Raw genomic sequence first — 21,406 nt, 5'->3', positions numbered from 1 at the left:
ACTTTTTTCTAGAGCATGTTAAAAACATCTACGGATATGAGAGAACATATAAAATGACCCGAAAATAATAATAAAAAGCATGTATTTAGTTTGTTAACAAACGGACTACATAATAACATGATACGATTCTAAGATTTGATTGTTTGCAACTGCAAAATAGGTTACCCTACAGTTTGTCGATCTTTTACACGTGAATGCAAACGGGGCAACTTGCAGTGTATATGCATTTGTAAATTCCTATCTCGAAAATTCCTCCTCTCAGCAAAAAAGTAAAATAATATAAAATACAAAAAAGTAAAATAATATAAAATATATACTGTAGCTTGCTCAATTGAATCAAATAAAAAGAAAGGACTGTTTCAACAAAACGTTTGGTTGATTTATTTTTTTTTCTCGGTTAACCATACTATAGAAACTGTAGGGAAAATATATGGGTGACCGTTTGCTCAGAATTGGAAAGAAATTACACTGATGATTTTGAGAAACCGTTAATGATCATTAAAGAATAAAAAGGATCCTTTCAAAATTATACTATGCTTTATATATATTTTTTGTAAAATAAAAAAAAAATAGCTGAAATCTTTGTACGAATGGCATTAAAACTGCAAAGATTAAAAAAATCAGTTTGTTTCATTAACAAGTAAAATTACTTTTTAAGTCAGTTATAATTGAGGGAAAACAAAATCTTTTTTGAAAAAAAATCAATGCCTAGTTTCATTGTTTCGCACTATATCGATTTTTCTCTAAGTCATTTTCAATAATATAATTAAAAAAAAAAGTTATGTTAATAATTCTCCGTTTCATAAATACTGTTTAGTGTTTAGAACAAATCTTATTCATTATATTAAAGCTATTAATCAATCAAATTAGGACATCTCGAACGCTGAGTAAACAATATCATTAACTACACTCATATTTATCTAGGAATATCTAAAACATATAAACTTACTTTTAAAAGATGCTGATGCACATTCTAAAATAAAACACAAAGTTAGGCATGTGGAAGAAATTAAAGATAAATTCCTCATGTTGGCCCCGTACTGGTGTTTTTAAAACTTTTAAAATAATGATTATGTATGTTCATCTTACATAAATTCTTTATGCACTGGTTGCACTTTCTATCCATAGCGATGACTCATACAATCTAAATTGATACCAGCATGTTATGAATTCACATCAGGAACTTTTATAAAAGTGCATAACAAGCGCATAACTTATTTAAAGAACTTTAAGAATAAATGCAAGAACATTAAGGAACAAAATCGTGACTTGCAATTACCACAGAGTCGTCAAAGTACCCAATAATCAATTCATTTAAACCCATTAGCACCTTTATGCTGCTGTTTGTCAACTGTCGATGGAAGTTCGTCTCTACTCACAATTATTTGATGTCTTTCATAATTTATTTCATGTGCGTAATAGCAATTTTTCGAATGTAAACAAAGTTATAAAAGAGAAACGAAAATGAACTAAGAACATTATATTGCTAAGATAAAACACGGAAGAAAAAAGATCAATAAATGTTTTCAGTTTGGTCGACCTGACTTAATATTATATGAGAGAGTCTTGCCTCATAATATTTTGTGAAAAGTTCGTCAATATATATAATAGGTATATATTTATATGTAATCAATGTTAAATGGTTTAAAATAATTGAACGGTGTCAAAATGCAGAAGTGGTTTATAATCTCTACGTCTTGCTTGGGGCTGTGTTTGATTTTGGAATGTGCATCAAAACCTTGTGAAAGTAAGTATCTACCTTTATAGATATTCCTAGATTAAAATTAATGCAGTTAAAAAAGTGACTGTTGAGGTGGGGTGCATTTAATAATAGTATCCGATGATTTAGAATAGTCCAACGCTAGCATTAATAATATATATTTTTTATTATTTATTTTTTAATAGTTAATCGGTTTGACTCCTTAATACTAACTCTTTTTACCGTTTAAGCTTTTGCTGCTGAAATATTTAAACATATCTCTCTGTAACCAAGACAATCTATCTCGACACGTTCCTTTAAACTTGTTTTCCTTAATGCATTTTACTGTGTCTCCATTTAGTAACGATGCATCTCTAATTTTGCAAAATTTGATAAATTCACATATTTTTTTCTCCTTCCAAATTGAATATTTTCGGTGTGTATATCTTAACTTATAATTGATATCAAGCCCAAATATATGATTAGAAGCGTTTAGTAACTACATTCTGCACAACAGCTTTAACTATATTTTGTTTTATTAGATCAAAATATTTTAGTAGATTACCATGTTGTAGCATATAGGAACACAATAACTGTTAAAAAAGAAAACCTGCAAACGCTAAATCTGCACATTTTTTGCAGTTATCGAAACTTTTTGCTAAATGCAAACGTATAAGAAATAATTGAATTTCTAAATGAATCATGAAATATCACTTATCACAAATTAAATGGCGCAAATAGTAATGCTTCCGAGCCCTATTCCTTGATATTAAGAAAATGAAATTCCTCCTATGGTCCATTTAATATTGCTAGAATATAAATAGGCTATTCTTTATTCTCGATATGATAAGGACATGTTAAATATTCGTTAGCACGTGATGAATAGTTATAATGGGTAACACTTTTTGCAGATAACATTTTTCTGATACGCTTATTCAGTCCATTTATTTCTGGAATGGTAAGTGTAATTTGTAATTTAGGTTTTTTTTATACGTTTTCCTTAATATTTTGTCACAGGACACAATCTACCGCACATTTTCTCCCGTCAACTACAAAATGAAATAGACAACAAAATGAAAAGAATGATGGACCCAAAAGAACTTGATAAGGTAATCAACCAACACACGTAAGTCATCCCTGTAACATTTTCTTTATTTTTTTAGATACGTAATGTTTACGTCATCATTACTGTTCTCTTTCGTATCAAGTTTCCAGTTTTGCCGTATCGATACCCGACCCTCCCACTATCCCCCACCCCTCCTTCAAAAGAAAAAAAAAGTAATAAAGAAAATATCAATTATTATAAGCTAAACTTAACAAAAGGTTCTATTGAGCATATATGATTAGGACTTCTCTGTTATCCGTCCGTTCAACTGTTTGTCTGTCCATCAGGGCTATCGGTCTGTATACTACATCTCAAGAACCATCAGGCCGTATTTTAATCTTTGCATAAAAAATTCTTACGTCAATTGACAAACCTAAGAGCAAAACCCAATTTAAAAGAAAATACCGAGCACTGTTAAAAGTTTACTTCGTGGTCGCACCGACCAGAAAGTATACGGAATATTATAAAAACTACACTGTCCAAAATACTTAAAAAAATACTACAATGCTATAATTTGGGAAATTAGAAAATCAATCATCTCCGTGTAGGACCACTCTAGATTTTATTGTAAGAAACGTGGCTCTCAGACCAATACTTTGACTCCAAAATGGCTTAAAAAATAAGCAATCAAATTGGATTTTTTTTTTGATTACCAGTTCTGCTATTTGTGATAAGTTGAGACACAAAATTACAAGATCAGGCAGTTCATGCATTTTAGATCTTATGATATGATGCGCCTAAACATAGACTACTTTTTACGTACTATAAAACGAGAAAATTTGGCGCTTATGTATTTGAGCAAAAAAATAGGCGCAAATAAAGTTTGATAAACGCCAATATTTTAGTTTGTGTTTACTCAAGCGCTTGACACAACTAATTTAAGTGTAACTCGCGTACACGGGCTAAATGTATACTGTGCCATATTTTTATTTTTGTTTTACATAACTTTGTTATGCATTAAAATCTAGGAATGCATGAGGATTATGTGAGCTTTGAAATAGTTTTGAAGAGTTGTATATTTAAACAAGATACGCAAATTGTTGACTAAGCGAGCAATGTGGCCAATGTGTCTTTTCTTTGACAGCCGCTTCTTGACGAGAACTCACGAGAAAATGAATTCGCGAAAAGGACGATAGTGTTTCTGGATGGAAAGAAAATAAAGGCACTGTTTTTAAATTATTTGATCTATCTATCTATCTATCTATCTTCTATCTATCTATCTATCTATCTATCTATCTATCTATCTATCTATCTATCTATCTATCTATCTATCTATCTATTTATTTATCTTTATCTACCTGTGTTTTTATATTTTATTACTTGATTTACCTTTGTCATCAAATATTATTAACATGTTCTTAAGAAAACCCTAATGATCTCATATGTCATTTAAAATCATATTGATTACACAATAAGATGTAAAATACAAATATAGGGAAATGCAGATTACACGTAATAAACTTCATGTTTTTTTATTTCTACAATTCATTAGCAATGACATGCTTACTAATCAGTTAATAAATTTTCTGACCTTTTCTTTTTCAGTTTGTATGCAATTATTCTACTGTTTTGTTTTCTTTATAGCCTACGAATATGAATACAAAGCTGAATAAAATGATGGAGTTTGTAAATTATGAGAATCTTCTACCTAAGACGGATAATAAGCCGGTTAGTTAACACAGAAGGTAATTTATTTTTCAGCTAGGAACAGAAACATGTTATATTACAAGTAGGCAAAAGATACCTAAGCAAATTGTAACATTCAACTTGAATAGAATAATTACATGTGACTTGCATTAAACTAAAATTAGCAAAAAGTACAACATCATAGTTTATGAAGAAATGCTACGCAGAAAAAAGTGGCTTGTATCGTTTTCAAACATTGAAACAACAGAACGGAACTGATTCACGTACAAGTATTTATGCAAGGAACTATTTTCACATTAATCTAAACAAGATCTACACGCAAATGTTTGTTTTTTTTTCATTGTTTTCTTTTTTGACTGCATAAAGTACATGTAGGTTCGATCAGTTTGCAAAGAACTGCGAACGTTAACGCCCGTTTCCCGCCTACACTTTACACCCAAATATTTTCAGATTTTTTGTCAGACATTCAAAAACAAAGTTTTAAATTAATTAATTAAAATCAAATTCTATTTGATTTATACCAAAATTAAATTGTAATCAAATTATCAATTTTAAAGCAATAGTTTTACTAACGCGGGATCAGAATTTTTTTTCCCATTGAAATTGGTCTCTATGAGTGAGGAAAACATTATTAAGCGGCCGATATGTGCATCAAAAACTTTTTTTAAAAACACATTTTAACGTTGCATATTTAAGTAAATTTTAATTTTTATTCATATTTGTCATTTATACTTTGAAACGTTACGAAGCAAAATGCTTTCTGGAATGTATTTTGGTCCGTAAACATATGCCCCCCCTCTCTCTCTCTCTCCCCCCCCCCCCCCCCCCCTGAAACAACAAACCCTTTGGTACAAATATGCTAAAGACAATATAAGAAACATAAAACCCCTCAGAAGGAATTGTTGTCTCACAGGGGGGGGGGGGGGGGGGGGGGAGTAAGGAAATGTTTTGTTTAAAAAAACATGAATGAGCTATTTTAGCCCAAAATACATAGTACATGTAATATATCTTTGTATGAACAAATCATTTATATATTCTATGAAAATATACGTTATGTTTACCTTATTGTTTACCTTAAAAATAATTAGACAATTATTAAAGATGGCTTTTTAGTTAAGTTAGGCGGCTAGACAATGCTATCGTTCGAAGTCCTTTGCTACGTGTGCTCAGGTGACTTAATCTCCGGACCTTATTGGTGTATTAAATTTACAAAACATAAAAATACAGTAGGTTCAAGCATAGCTTTTACAACTTTCACCATAGCATGGCATTGAAATCTCATAGCATAGCATTGAAATCCCATACCAAAGCATACAATCTCATAGAATCGCATTCGTCATATCATACCATAGCAGAGCATACAACAATATTTTACCTTGGTTTTAAATGTTTTTATTTGAGAAAATAAATGTTCACATAATAGATATGTTGTATACTTTAGCTTCTTAATATTTTACTTCGATATGTGTGGAACTCTTCTGTGTATGGAGGAGTTTTTTTTTCAAATCTCATAGCAAAGCATACAATATCATTAAGTTCTTCATTTCAATTTCTCATAGCATAGCATACAAATCACATAGCATAGCATACAACTCTCATAACATATCATTAAATTCGCATACCATAGCAAGGCATAAAATTGTAAAAGATATGCATGAAATGACTGTAGAATAAGAACATGGATCAGAGTACCAAAGTGAAAATGGGTTTAATAGAATAAGACTTGCATATAGTTTCTGTATCTGATAAAATTTGCATGAACAAGAATTGGTCATGTTGCAAACTGCGTGCCATGTATTATCAAATGCTGTTTATATTTCAAAGCTTATAATGTGCATTTTAAATAGATTCGCCATTTAAGATTAGGCAAACTCTATGCACACTGCATTCTGTTAATTTCCTTGTAGATCAATGAAGCAACTAGAAGTCTTTTTTTTAAAGAAGAAGAATAAGACTAAATTTATAACAAGTTGTTTTTATTAGGAATAAAAAATGATATACTTCAAAGTAAAAGATTATCATCATCTTTGTCGTTTAATGATGTACTAATTTTAGTTTTTGTTGTTTTTTCTTTGTGAGGAAGGTTGCTGAGCTGTTTTTTTGTTTTGTTTTTTTGTTTTTTTTAAATATATTTTTTTTATTTTATTTTCCTGCACTATAAATGTTTTTACTTCAATCCAGGCACCAGAATCAATTTAGTTATGGCGTGTGCGGTGTAAAAATTTAACAATGCAAGTTGTGTGCAATGGGTTATCCATACAATTTAACCGAATGATGTAGAAGTGATGTAAAGCTCGACCTGGTAAGTTGCTTGCATATTGGTATAATATCACTTGGATTTTCTGACCAATATCAAAGCACCTAGATCTTTCTAGTATAAAGCCTTCACTATAAAAAAAAATACCCACAGGATAGCATTATTTTGTGTATATTTTTAACGGCGTAGGATATATACTTTTTTAAATATTTTAGTATAACGCATTTTTACAAAGGTTCATTTTATCATAACCTCATACGTAACACAATGATAACGTTCGCGTACCGTTTCGCGGGAAAAAACTTTCCCCCAAAACGTCTGATTGTTTTTACCTGTATTTTGTTTATTGTGTTTATTTTGTTAATGGTATCGAAAAAACAAAATCATAAAAAGAATAAATACACTGCATTTTACCAATATGCGCAAAAACGTGTGCAATGAAACCTAAAGTCGGCCTCCTTAATTATAAAACCCATCACACAATATAATTATAAAGAGCGCATCGTGACAATATAAAATTATTACGAGTTTAGAAGGACACGAGGTTGTTTTATAGTCTCTAATTAGTCAAAACCACAGGTAAATTATGGCATCGCCAATTCGGAGAAATATACTTCGACTTTTTTTTCAATTCATGATTTCTGTTCATCGTAAAGCACATGTATCATTTTGACATTTGAGAAATGACAAACGAGGAAGAGATGTAAATCACACACACGTTTTAAAACCATTGCGCGTGAATCTGAGGACCTATCTCTAATAAAAAAGGAGCATTGCCTATACCTGGAAACAATTGCAAATCAATACAATGAAAAATAATTCATACGTACATAGGGCAAGTTTTAGCCTGCACATTCTATACAATTTCTTACTATCAAAGGGCATCTTTAAACCTATTTTTCACTTAAAAAATTGCTATAATCCACTGTTGCAATTCTTTTAAGAGTAACTAACTACACTTATAATCGTCTTTTATATTAGCTGATACTCTGAAAATCAATTAAACTGTATAAATTTGATATGCGTACTTGAATCGTCATTTAAGTGTTGAATACATGTGTGTGTGTGTGTGTGTGTGTGTGTGTGTTTGTAAGCACCTGAATACCACTACACGAGTATGAATACACACGTTTTATCCCACTACATTTTTTCTTCCCACTACATGCACCCGTGTAGTGGGAAGTAAAATCGTTCGGAAACGTTATTTCTCATCGTACTTGATTCAAAAAATATAAAATTGTACTATGTTTGGGTTTCCGGTGTGTATGTGGATTTTTTGACACTCATCGTGGAGTCCATAAGAGTACTTTACACACTTTCCTCCATTGGATATAAATAGCGCATGCGCAATCGGAACTTCCTACTCGAAGATGGAAATAATTGTTTACAGTAAGTATCATTTTTTTCTTCGATATCTAGGGAATTATATCATTCTATTCTAATAGATAAATCTGGTAAACGACTATAACAAGGTCAGGCATTGTCTTTCCTGTTAAGTTTGTCACTGATAAGAGAACACGAGATCTAATTTTGACATCATGCGAATGCCATATTCATAATCAAAGAAGGGATCGTAACTTATTTAGAATTAAAATGTGTCTATTTTATTTCAAGATTTATTTAATTATGGAACAGATTATTACTTATATTTTAAGGGATATATCAGTACCTTCTTAGTGGCCGAATTCGGCCCCATTCCTAATCAGAAATAGTTGATATTTCCTCAATTTAGCGGTATTTTTCCCAACTGGTTAACACTGAGTCTATATTTAATTCTTTTAAATAAATAATATGTATTAAAAGCAAAATATGTGATCTTTTAACCTCAATCAGCATAGCTTTTATCATAATACCTGTTTAAAAACATTCTGTAAACATTGCCAACTTTTAATCCTAATTTCCTCTATCTTTCTAAAAATCATAATGCTGTGTTCTGTGGAATCGTTATGCTGTTTCCACATACATGTACTTGATTGATATACCTTTTCAATTGTACAATTTCATTAAAAATACGGATGAATTACGTTGCATAATTATATTAATAGAAGCATATTAGGAAACGTTACTTTAAAAAAGTGATTTAGTAGGAAATACTGATTTTTATCATTAAAATGAAAAGTTTGAGTTTTCTCATGGGGTTAAATTTCAAAATAAATGATATTTACTTAAGCTAATGGTGATTATTTCTTGATATTAGTACGATCTGAGATAAATTTGGGTACAGATAATGATCCAAAAAGATTTAGAGGGTTTCCTAAGTGATTAAGTGTACAGATTGATTTTAGAACGTTAAAATGAAAAGTACAGGTTTCCTCATTGGGGTCTAAGTTCAATAGGAAAGGATTTTTACTTAAACTATTGATGATTATTTCTTAACATTAGTGTAGTTTAGGATAAATTAGGGTACAAATATTGATTGAAAAAGATTTAGATGGTTTTCTATGTGAATAAGTATACTGAATTCGTAACGTTTAAATTAAAATAATGGGTTTCTTCATGGGAGTCTAAGTTCAAAAAAAAGGATTTTTACTTCAACTAATGGTGATTATTTCTTAGTATTAGTGTAATTTAAGATAAATTAGGGTACAGATATTGATTTAAAAAATTTAGGGGGGGGGGGGGGGTTCCTAAATAAATACTATTATTAATACTGATAATCATTTTAGAACGTTAAAATGAAAATTAAGGGTTTCCTTATGGAAGTCTAAGTTCAATAGGAAAGGATTTTTACTTAAACTAATGATGATTAATTCATAGTATTTGTGTAATTTAGGATAAATTAGGGTACAAATATTGATTGAAAAAGATTTAGGGGGTGTCCTAAGTGATCAAGTATACTGATTTTATAACGTTAAAATGAAATGTATGGGTTTCCTCATGGGAGTCTAAATTTAACAGAAAAGGATTTAACTTACACTAATGGTGATTATTTCTTAGTATTAATGTAATTTAGGATAAATTAGGGTACAAATATTGATTGAAAAAGATTTAAGGGGTTTCCTTAGTGATTTAGTATACTGATTTAAGAGCGTTAAAATGAAAAATATAAGTTTCCTCATGGGGGTCTAAGTTCAATAGGAAAGGAATTTTACTTAAACTATTGATGATTATTTCTTAACATTAGTGTAGTTTAGGATAAATTAGGGTACAAATATTGATTGAAAAAGATTTAGATGGTTTCCTAGATGAATAACAATACTGAATTCATAACGTTTAGATTAAAATTATGGGTTTCTTCATGGGAGTCTAAGTTCAAAAGGAAAGGATTTTTACTTGAACTAATGGTGATTATTTCTTAGTATTAGTGTAATTTAGGATAAATTAGGGTACAGATATTGATTGAAAAAGATTTAAGGGGTTTCCTAAGTGATTTAGTATACCAATTTAAGAGCGTTAAAATGAAAAATATAAGTTTCCTCATGGGGGCCTAAGTTCAATAGGAGAGGATTTTTACTTAAACTAATGATGATTAATTCATAGTATTAGTGTAATTTAGGATATATAAGGGTACAAATATTGATTGAAAAAGATTTAGGGGGTGTCCTAAGTGATCAAGTATACTGATTTTATAACGTTAAAATGAAAATTATGGGTTTCCTCATGGGAGTCTAAATAAAACAGAAAAGGATTTAACTTACACTAATGGTGATTATTTCTTAGTATTAGTGTAATTTAGAATAAATTAAGGGACAAATATTGATTGAAAAAGATTTAAGGGGTTTCCTAAGTGATTTAGTATACTAATTTAAGAGCGTTAAAATGAAAAGTATGAGTTTCCTCATGGGGGTCTAAGTTCAATAGGATATGATTTTTACTTAAACTAATGATGATTAATTCATAGTATTTGTGTAATTTAGGATAAATTAGGGTACAAATATTGATTTGAAAGATTTAGAGGGTGTCCTAAGTGATCAAGTATACTGATTTTATAACGTTAAAATGAAATGTATGGGTTTCCTCATGGGAGTCTAAATTTAACAGAAAAGGATTTAACTTACACTAATGGTGATTATTTCTTAGTATTAGTGTAATTTAGGATAAATTAGGGTACAGATATTGATTGAAAAAGATTTAAGGGGTTTCCTAAGTGATTTAGTATACCAATTTAAGAGCGTTAAAATGAAAAATATAAGTTTCCTCATGGGGGCCTAAGTTCAATAGGAGAGGATTTTTACTTAAACTAATGATGATTATTTCTTAACATTAGTATAGTTTAGGATAAATTAGGGTACAAATATTGATTGAAAAAGATTTAGACGGTTTCCTAAGTGAATAAGTATACTGAATTCATAACGTTTAAATTAAAATTATGGGTTTCTTCATGGGAGTCTAAGTTCAATAAAAAAGTATTTTTACTTCAACTAATGGTGATTATTTCTTAGTATTAGTGTAATTTAAGATAAATTAGGATACAAATATTGATTTAAAAAATTTAGGGGGGGTTTCCTAAATAAATACTATACTGATTTTAGAACGTTAAAATGAAAATTAAGGGTTTCCTTATGGAAGTCTAAGTTCAATAGGAAAGGATTTTTACTTAAACTAATGATGATTAATTCATAGTATTAGTGTAATTTAAGATAAATTAGGGCACAAACATTGATTGAAAAAGATTTAGATGGTTTCCTAAGTGATCAAGTATACTGATTTTATAACGTTAAAATGAAAATTATGGGTTTCCTCATGGGAGTCTAAATAAAACAGAAAAGGATTTAACTTACACTAATGGTGATTATTTCTTAGTATTAGTGTAATTTAGAATAAATTAAGGGACAAATATTGATTGAAAAAGATTTAAGGGGTTTCCTAAGTGATTTAGTATACTGATTTAAGAGCGTTAAAATGAAAAGTATGAGTTTCCTCATGGGGGTCTAAGTTCAATAGGATAGGATTTTTACTTAAACTAATGATGAATAATTCATAGTATTTAACATTAGTGTAGTTTAGGATAAATTAGGATACAAATATTGATTGAAAAAGATTTAGATGGTTTCCTAGATGAATAACTATACTGAATTCATAACGTTTAAATTAAAATTATGGGTTTCCTCATGGGAGTCTAAGTTTAATAGGAAAGGATTTTTACTTATACTAATGATGAATATTTCTTACCATTAGTGTACCCTAATTTAGGATAAATTAGAGTACAAATATTGACTGAAAAAAAATTTAAGGGGTTTCCTAAGTGAAAACATACTGATTTTAGAACGTTAAAATAAAAAGTATATGGTTTTCCTCAATGGGGTCTAAGTTCAATAGGAAAGAACTTTTACTTAAACTAATGGTGATTATTTCTAAGTGTTAATGTAGTTTTGGATAAATTAGGGTACAAATATTGATTGAAAAAGAATTAAGGGTTTCCTTAGTGATTAAGTATACTGATTTTATAACATTAAAATGAAAAGTATGAGTTTCCTCATGGGAGTCCAAGTTCAACAGGAATGGATTTTGACTTAAACCAATGGTTATTTTTTCTTAGTGTTTATGTAATAAAGTATAAATTAGGGATAAAAAATATTGACTGAAAAATATTTAGGGGGTTTCCGAAGTGAATAAGTATACTTATTTTAGAACATTGAATGAAAATTATGGGTTTCCTCATGGGAGTCTAAATTTAACAGGAAAGGATTTTACCTAAACTAGTGATGATAATTTTTTAGTATTAGTGTAATTAAAGATAAATTAGGGTACAAATATTGATTGAAAAAGATTTTAGGGGTTTCCTATGTGATTAAGTATACTGAGTTTAGAATGTTAAAATGAAAAGTGTGGGTTTCTTCATGGGGGTCTAAGTTCAACAGGAAAGGATTTTTACTTACACTAATGGTTATTTTTTCTTAGTATTAGTGTAATTTAGGATTAATTAGGGTCCAAATATTGATTGAGAATGATTTAAGGGGTTTCATAAGTGATTTAGTTTACTGATTTTATAACGTTAAAATGAAAAGAATGATTTTCCTCATGGGTGTGTAAGTTCAATAGGAAAGGATTTTTACTTAAACTAATGGTAATTATTGCATAGCATTTGTGTAATTTAGGATAAATAAGGGTACAAATATTGACTTAAATAAATTTAGGGAGTTTCCTTAGTGATCAAGTATACTGAATTTGTAGCGTTAAAATTAAAAGTATAAATTTACTCATGGGGTTCTAAGTTCAACAGGAAAGGATTTTTACTTAAACTAATGGTGAATATTTCTTAGTGTTAATGTAATTTAAGACAAATCAGGGTAAAAGTAAAGATCCAAGAATATTTATGAGGTTTTTAGAGTGAATAAGTAAACTGAATTTTTAACGTTGAAATGAAAAGCATGGGTGTCCTCATGGAGGTCTATTCAGTTCAATAGAAAAGGATTTTTATTTAAACTATAATGGTGATATAGGTTTTTTTTTTTAATAATCAATTACATGTACATAATGTATACTTATTTTTTCAAGTTAAAAGCAAAAGATATTGGTTTCCTCATGGGGGTCCAATACTTTACAAAAGGATTATTTTATATACTCACGGTGATTATTTCGTTGCATTAATGAACTCAACATGTAACCAATATTATTCTTCTTTTTTACATTTTCTTTTAGAGACTCAAAACCAAAAATTTTGTTTGCAAATAGTTGCTGATGTGCCTTATGATGTAGATGTTGGATATTGTGCTTTTCCAGGTAATGAACAATTTTTTTCTTACTGTAAACAAACACATGCTTAAGGGAAAAAAAGAAAGAGGGATATAGAAGAGAAAGAAGCTTTATTTGTACTTAAGTGTCTATGAGTAATACTTTTACGTTTGATCTGAGTGAGCTGAATTAAATTCTTTATATAATTATATATTACTGTATACAATATATATGATTATTAAGAAATTAAGAATGAACAATTAATTGTGAATGATACTATGCATATCTGAAATTTTTCTACATTTTCTTTTAAGAGAAATGGCCCAAAATGGAAAGCATCTGCAGACAATGACTGATATGTTTTTTAATGCAGATGTTTAAAATGATGCTTTTGAAGGTATCAGTATAATTTTTGTTACTTATTGTAAACAACTAACTATTACAAATAATAACAGAAAAAGAGAAATGCTATGTGTGTGTGTGCGTGTGAGAGAGAGAAAGAGAGTGAGAGAGAGAGAGAGAGAGAGAATTAGATTAAAGGGGAGAAATAGTGAGATGGCTTAATACAACTAATTTGTATAAATGAAGTAATTTTTCTATTTAGATATTTTACCTGAATGTCACTACATGCGTGTAAATAACTAAATGTGATGTCAATTTGAAAGAGAGAGAGAGAAGTCGATAGACACTAAGTTTGATTTAAAGGAATTAGATTGGAAGGGAGAGAGGAAGAGAGAGAGAGAGGAATAATTGAAAAAAATAGCATTTTTGCTATTTGGATATAATACATGAATGTCACTACATATGTGTAAATAACTAAATGTAATGTCTATTTGAAAAAAAGTCAGAAAACTTGATAGAAAATAAGAAACAAAGGAATTAGATTGGAAGGGGGAGAGGAAGTGAGAGGACTTATTAAAACTTTTTGTTTTAAGTGAAGCAATTTTTTTCTATGGAGATACTTTATCTGAATGTCACTACAAGTGTGTAAATAACTAAATGTTATGTCAATTTGAAAAAGAGAGAAAGAGAGAGAGAGAGAGAGAGAGAGAGAGAGAGAGAGAGAGAGAGAGAGAGAGAGAGAGAAAGAGAAGTTGATAGGAAATAAAAGTTGAAGAAATTAGAGTACAGGAATTAAGATAGGAAGTGAGATGACAAATTTCAACTTTTTGTATAAATAAAGGGATTTTTGTTCTATTGAGATACTTTACCTAAATGTCACTTCATGTGTGTAAATAACTAAATGTGATGGCAATTAGAGAGAGAGAGAGAGAGAAAGAGAGAGAGAGAAAAGTTGATAGAAACTAAGCTTGATTTAAAGGAATTAGATCGGAAGGGAAAGAGGAAGGGAGAAGAATTATCAACATTTTGTTAAAATAAAGAATTTTTTTTTCAATTTAGATATTTTACCTAAATGTCACTACATGTGTGTAAATAAGTAAATGTGAAGTGTATTTAAAAAAGTCAGAGAAATAGATATAAATTTAGAGATAGAAGAATTAGATCAGACGAGAGAGAGAAAATGAGAGGACTTATTACAACTTTTTGTTTAAGTGAAGCACTTTTTTTCTATGGAGACACTTTACATGAATGTCACTACATGTGTGTTAATAACTAAATGGAATGGCAATTTGAGAGAGAGAGAGAGAGAGAGAGAGAGAGAGAGAGAGAGAGAGAGAGAGAGAGAGCGCAAGAAATCAGTTCGGTAGAGAGAGAGAGAGATAGATAGAGGATGTATTAAAACTTTTTATTCAAATGAAGCAATTTTTTTCATTTGACATTTTTAGCCTGAATGTCACTACATGAGTGTAAATTACTAAATGTGATGTTAATATGAGAGAGAGAGAGAGAGAGAGAGAGAGAGAGAGAGAGAGAGAGAGAGAGAGAGAGAGAGAGAAGAGAGAGAGAGAGAAATGTCAATAAGAATTAGAAGATGAAAAAGTCAGAATCTAGGGGAGAAAGGGAGTGAGAGGACTTAATGCAACTGTTTGGATAAATGAAGTAATTTTTCTATTTAAATACTTTACATAAATGTCACTACACGCGTGTAAATAACTTAATGTGATGTCAATTTGAAAGAGAGAGAGAGAGAGAGAGAGAGAGAGAGGTTGATAGACACTAAGTTAGATTTTGAAGGAATTAGATCAAAAGGGAGAGAGGAAGGGAGAGGAATTATTAACATTTTGCTAAACTAAAGCATGTTTTTCAATTTAGATATTTGACCTGAATGTCACTACATGTGTGTAAATAACTAAATGTGATGTCTTTTTGAAAAAAGTCAGAGAAATAGATATAAATTTCGAGATGAAGGAATTAGATCGAAAGGGACAGAGGAAGTGAGAGGACTTATTACAACTTTTTCTTCAAAGGTGGTAATTTTTTGTTGTAAATTGAGATACTTTTACTGAATGTCAGTACATGTGTGTTTATAACTAAATGTAATGTCAATTGGAAAATAGAGAGAGGATTTAATAGAAAATAAGAGAGAAAGAAATCAGTTCGGTAGAGAAAGAGAAAAATAGAGGAAGTATTAAAACTTTTTGTTCAAATGAAGCAATTTTTTTTTTGAATGTTTTTGCCGGAATATCACTACATGAGTGTAAATTACTAAATGTGATGTTAATATGAGAGAGAGAGAGAGAGAGAGAGAGAGAGAGAGAGAGAGAGAGAGAAAGAGAGAGAGAGAGAGAGAGAGAGAGAGGGGAAATATAAGATAAAGAAATCAGAGTGGAGGAAAGATAGTAAGTGAGACTTAATACAACTGTTTTGTATAAATGAAGTAATTTTTCTATTTAGATACTTTACCTGAATGTCACTACACGCGTGTAAATAACTAAATGTGATGTCAATTTGAGAGAGAGAGAGAGAGAGAGAGAGAGAGAGAGAGAGAGAGAGAGAGACTAAGTTAGATTTAAAGGAATTATATCAAAAGGGAGAGAGGAAAAAAGAGGAATTATTAACATTTTGTTTAAGTAAAACATGTTTTTCAATTTAGATATTTGACCTGAATGTCACTACATGGGTGTAAATAACGAAATGTGATGTCTGTTTGAAAAAGTCAAAGAAATTGATAGAAATTAAGAGATAAAATAATTAGATTGAAAGGGAGAGAGAAAGTGAGAGGCCTTTTTACAGCTTTTTCTTCAAAGGAGGTAATTTCTTTTTTATTTATTGAGATACTTTACCTGAATTTCACTATGTGTGTGTAAATAATGAAAAGTAATGTTCATTTAAAAGAGAGAAAGAAGTTGATAGAAAATAAGTGAAAGATAAAGAATTTAAAGCGGAAGAGAGAGAGGAAGTTAGAGGACTTATTGAAACATTTTGTTTAAATCAAGGGATTTTTGTTCTATTGAGATACTTTACCTGAATGTCACTACATGTGTGTAAATAACTAAATGTGATGGCAATTAGAGAGAGAGAGAGAGAGAGAGAGAGAGAGTCAGTGGAATTGAAACAAAGTTAGAGACAAAGACATTTTGCAGAAGGTAGAGAGGGAGTGAGAGGACTTATAAAAGAAATGTGTTCAAATGAGAGAGAGAGAGAGAGAGAGAGAGAGAGAGAGAGAGAGAGATCTCATGTAGAACATAACAACAGCAGCAATATTTGAACACTTTTATAAAGGTCAATTGTACATTTCTAAAAACTTCCTTGTATAACAAAACATAACCTTTTTTTATAAAGAGTAAAACAAAGTAAACAAAATGATTTTTTTATGTTTATTGTTGTCTTATGTTTTCAGGAAAAATATCCAAGCTAAATGAGGTTTGCTGAGAAAAGTGTTTGTCTCACATGGAAAAGCCATTGTCTAAGATTATACATATTAAGGTAAATGTATAAATTAAATGTTATTTCTTAAAAAGAAATAAGCATGAGAGAGAGGGAGAGAGAGAGAGAGAGAAATAAAGAGAGATAAAGAGAGAGGGGAGAAATAAAAAAAAAGAGAAAGAGAATACAGAGAAAACTGCTTTTAGTTTTCATCAATATGAAGTTGATTCATCATTGATACACTTTTCCTGAATGTCACTAGATGTGTGTAAAAAAGGGATAACAGCATGAAACTGAGATAAGACATTAAAAAAAAAATTGAGAGATAGGAAAAGTTAAAAGAGATAGAGAGGGAGATAGTGTGTGAATTTAAAGTGTAAAGTGAATTTTTAACTTAATGCCTCTACATGTGTTTTTCATTGATAGTTATGAGAGAGAGAGAGAGAGAGACAGAGAGAGAGAGAGGGAGACAGAGATACAAAGAGACAGAGAGAGAGAGTGAGTAGTGATACCTTTTAGTATTGCATAAAATCTGAAAAAAGTACATTTAAAAGTCTTGCTTTACAGAGATGAAACACATTCTCAGAATTTATATTTTGACAAGTATTTTTGTGTTGCAGCACCAGTGTTCAGACATAGGTTAACTTCCTAGATAGACGATTGAGGACCAATAGTGTCAACGGAAAAAAATCTACGCCATGAATATTGCTTTAATCAATACTGGTTTAGAAATGATAATGAAACTCTGGTACATTTTTTATTGATCGTGTGGTTTTCATGTATTCTCCCAAAAATGAAGATATGAGAGAATTAATACACTTTTTACGTGTACATGTACGTGTAAATTCAGTAGCATTGAAAGTTGGGTTATGCAATGTACATAATTTGCTGTTTTAATGTTCCTAAACGATCATATTGCCTTGTTCATATTAATTTTTAAATGTTTTAGTAATACTCAATAAAAAGTCAGAGTCTAATGTAATGTCTTGATTACTTTCATAATCATTGATATTCATTTTTATTTAATGTATCAACATCACTACGTCAAAAAATACATGCGCGGATCCAAAAAGAATTCCAGGGGGGTCAGACGGTTATTTGAGTTTGTTGGGGGGGGGGGGGGAGAGGGTCCGAGGCATATTTTTGGTAATTTTATAATGCAATTTAAAGAAATTTTAATTTTGCAAGGGGGGGGGGGTTCAGACCCCCCCGACCTCCCTCTAGATCTTAGCATGAAATAAGCTTAGCTAATGCATGATCTTGTTTTTGTATATGCCTTGCAATATTATGTAGAAATAATCAATGTGATTGAGCATTTTGGTGTGAATAATTGCATGAATTTTTATATCATAATCTGTAATTTCACCATTAAAACTAGTGCTCTACTCAGAAGTTGTGCCGCTATTCTGTCTTTAAATAACCATACAGCTTTGGCTGAAAATGAAAGATGATGGATGCTTGTATATGCGTGTGATATACATGTACATGTAGGTAGAAGGGGCCTGTGATAGTTTTTCTCTTTCAATAACTAAACTGCCACGGTCCATTAGTTGTTCTAATAACAACATTTGGTTTTAGCTATTCAAAAATCAAAAAAAATAATTGAAAAACAAATAATTGGGTTTATCCAAAGATTTATAGGTTTGTTACATGATCTTTGAAATATCTCGCACTTTGAAAAAAATTCAAAGTGTGTTACTAGTAATTTTGGAACCAGTTAAACGCGCTTTTTTTTTTCAAAGTGCGTTGATATCGTCGATATTATAAAAAAAAACTGTTCAGGATTTGGTCCAAATAATTGATACTTTTATTGACATACAATAACTGATTGTTTTAACCTTGGTTTGATATTGTTTAGCTCAATGGGATATTTTTAAAAAAAAAGAATCCAATGCATTCTCAGCTTACTTTATAAACAGTTTCTCGATTCGAATTTTTTTCTCATAAGCTTACGTAGTTTGACAATTTACACAAGAACAAATCAGGAGTTTTAAATTATCCAAATATGACATAAACTGCATCGCGTAGAAATTGCCTTTTTCCTTTTTTGTCTATGCAGCAAAATTAATGTACTTCTTATCTGATACATTGGGCTATGTCAGAAACGTTTACTTCAAGTTGCTGAATATCATACGTTTTGGATAGAAAGATAAGGGGTAGGCAACCTTCTTCCTGAAATCAATTACTAGTAAATGATGCACTGGTAATTGACCTGTATGATTGGTTAACCCACACCCACCCCGTTCTCAAAGACGGTTAATGAGATTTACTAGTGTTAACAATTCATCATACAATCAGCAAATTAGAAATTCAATTCCAGATTTTTCTATTTAAACATATTTTTTTTAAAGTGCGTTAAGTGTTTCGATAACAAAAAATGTTGAAGTTCCATCATAACGCACTTTGAATTTTTTTTTTCAAACTGCGTTAGCTTAGTCCTAAGTTTAACGCGTTTTATTTTTTTTAAGTGTGTACTTTTCTCAAAGTTTGTTGCCACATACGTTATTTAAAATCCACTATAAATCACAAAACTTGTGTGCTATAATTCTTTAGAAACTGTACAAAGAATGTATGGTGTATCAAATCATTTGATAATGAGAAGATGGGATAAATAAGTAAAATTAATGTAAGTAGTCAGTTTCATGTGTGTATTTCAAACCTGACAATGTAGTGAGAATCATGTGTGTCTAACTGGTGGGTCACGTGGTCTGATGTAGTGAAGTTCAGGGGAAAACCCAAATTTTTAATATAATGAATTTACGAATTATCAGCCCCCTAGGCTATTAAGAGTAGAAAGTCTTTTATAAATTTGCTCAAATTTTTTCTTCACGACCCTTAGAAAATAGTGTAGTGACTTTCTGGTGAAAAGTCATGTGTAGTGAGTTTCATGTCTTTACGAGTATGGGTGGGTGTGTGTGTGTGTGTGTGTGTGTGTGTGTGTGTGCATGCATATTGTTTTATTCTGTGTTATATGCCTTGTTGTCCCATTTATTTCCTTTCTTATGTTTGTTGATTTTTTTTCTTTTCTTTTAACGGACGTGTACTTTTAAATCTTATTTTCTCATTTTTATTCGTTGTGCAGTAAACACTTTCCCATAAAAAATCCAGGTAATTATATAAGCCGGTAACAATACATTATTGATGACTCAATTTAAAAAAAAACTGTATTAGTTAATTTGATATCTATCATACTATCATAAACCTTCATTGACTCTCTCTCTCTCTCTCTCTCTCTCTCTCTCTCTCTCTCTCTCTCTCTCCATTCGTCTGCAATTTTTTTTTCAGTTGTAAACTAAACAGTAATCATTGTTGGCACGGAATCAATGAACAGAGGGGCACCCCTATTACCAACTAAGCTATTTTTCATTTTCTAGGAAAAAACGGAAACTTGCGTGGTGTCTTCAGCGCCTGCACTAACTGCGTGGTGGAATAAATGGACCGATAATGGACATAAACTGTGTACATTCTTTTCTATCATCGCATTGTGTGTAACCGCTTCCGTTTGAATTCTTTGAAAGTCACAGAGATATTATTGAGTTATAGTGATATGGGTATTTTGAAGAATTTTTTTTTTGTATTTTGCATGATTTTGCAATTGATGTTTTTTTTTAAATAAACGTTTAAAATGCGTCATCTCATCATTTATTCAACTTTTAGTTTTACATTAATAAGATAATTAATAATGTTTCCATTTCCACGAAATAATTAAAACTCTTTGACAAAAATATGCAAGCATCAAATTACGTATTGCAATTTTAGTATTAAAGAAATACCGAGAAAATAACCCACATTTAGAACAGTCATTATCCCTTTTCCTTTAACACAAATTAAAAAAAAAAAAAAAAAACACTTGAATGGGATAAATAATTGTTTCATTTTTCTTAAAAACTTCGCTGGGGTCAAATCATTTTTTCCCTACTGTTGTAACACATTAAGAGGATCGCATACAAATGTAAATACACACATAATTAATGCCGCTGTGATATTGTCGACCGCCAGCTCTGTACAACAACCCTGCAGTAACGCTTGTCTATGCATGTCCATGCTAACTACATGTTTTTGTGATACACGCATATAAATTTAGTAAGAACTGGTTTTTGTTGTCTCGATTTACACTTGTAGTTGTTGGGTTTTTTTTTGTATGTAAAGTATATTGAATCAATGAGTTACACAGTCCTAAAAATAGTACTTTCCATATCATCATGACGAGTCTGGTAACAAATGTCTGTATCAAAATAAAAGGAAGATACGCCATATCTTGAATAAAAAAGATGGAAGGGAGGGATACCAGTTATAAGAACAAAACAGTGTTTGA

At 30.4% G+C, this 21,406-nt stretch overlaps 1 protein-coding gene and 1 long non-coding RNA gene across 3 annotated transcripts; both read left to right on the top strand.

Moving 5' to 3' along the window:
• Nucleotides 1-1,509: 1,509 nt before the first annotated feature.
• LOC117687915 (uncharacterized) lies at nt 1,510-21,119 on the top strand. 2 transcript variants are annotated; one of them, XM_034465327.2, is made up of 5 exons: nt 1,510-1,747; nt 2,717-2,808; nt 3,889-3,966; nt 4,389-4,472; nt 20,466-21,119. In XM_034465327.2, exons 1-5 carry the CDS (start codon nt 1,669-1,671, stop codon nt 20,595-20,597), a joined length of 465 nt encoding a protein of 154 aa, XP_034321218.2. In that variant the 5' UTR covers nt 1,510-1,668; the 3' UTR covers nt 20,598-21,119. The 2 variants fall into 2 exon arrangements, 1 of the variants encoding a protein (XP_034321218.2); XR_010711418.1 differs by having other exon boundaries at nt 1,513-1,747; nt 4,389-4,489; nt 20,466-20,674.
• Nucleotides 7,783-18,483, top strand: LOC117686624 (uncharacterized). Its single transcript, XR_010713985.1, has 5 exons — nt 7,783-8,097; nt 13,291-13,371; nt 13,638-13,720; nt 17,066-17,151; nt 17,712-18,483. It is a non-coding gene; the product is annotated as an uncharacterized lncRNA (long non-coding RNA).
• Nucleotides 21,120-21,406: the final 287 nt, after the last annotated feature.

The sequence above is a fragment of the Magallana gigas genome, chromosome 1 (genome assembly GCF_963853765.1).
Source record: "Magallana gigas chromosome 1, xbMagGiga1.1, whole genome shotgun sequence".
NCBI lineage: Eukaryota > Metazoa > Mollusca > Bivalvia > Ostreida > Ostreidae > Magallana > Magallana gigas.
Note: the sequence above shows the minus strand (reverse complement) of the source record. Positions and strands in the feature narration are given on the sequence as shown.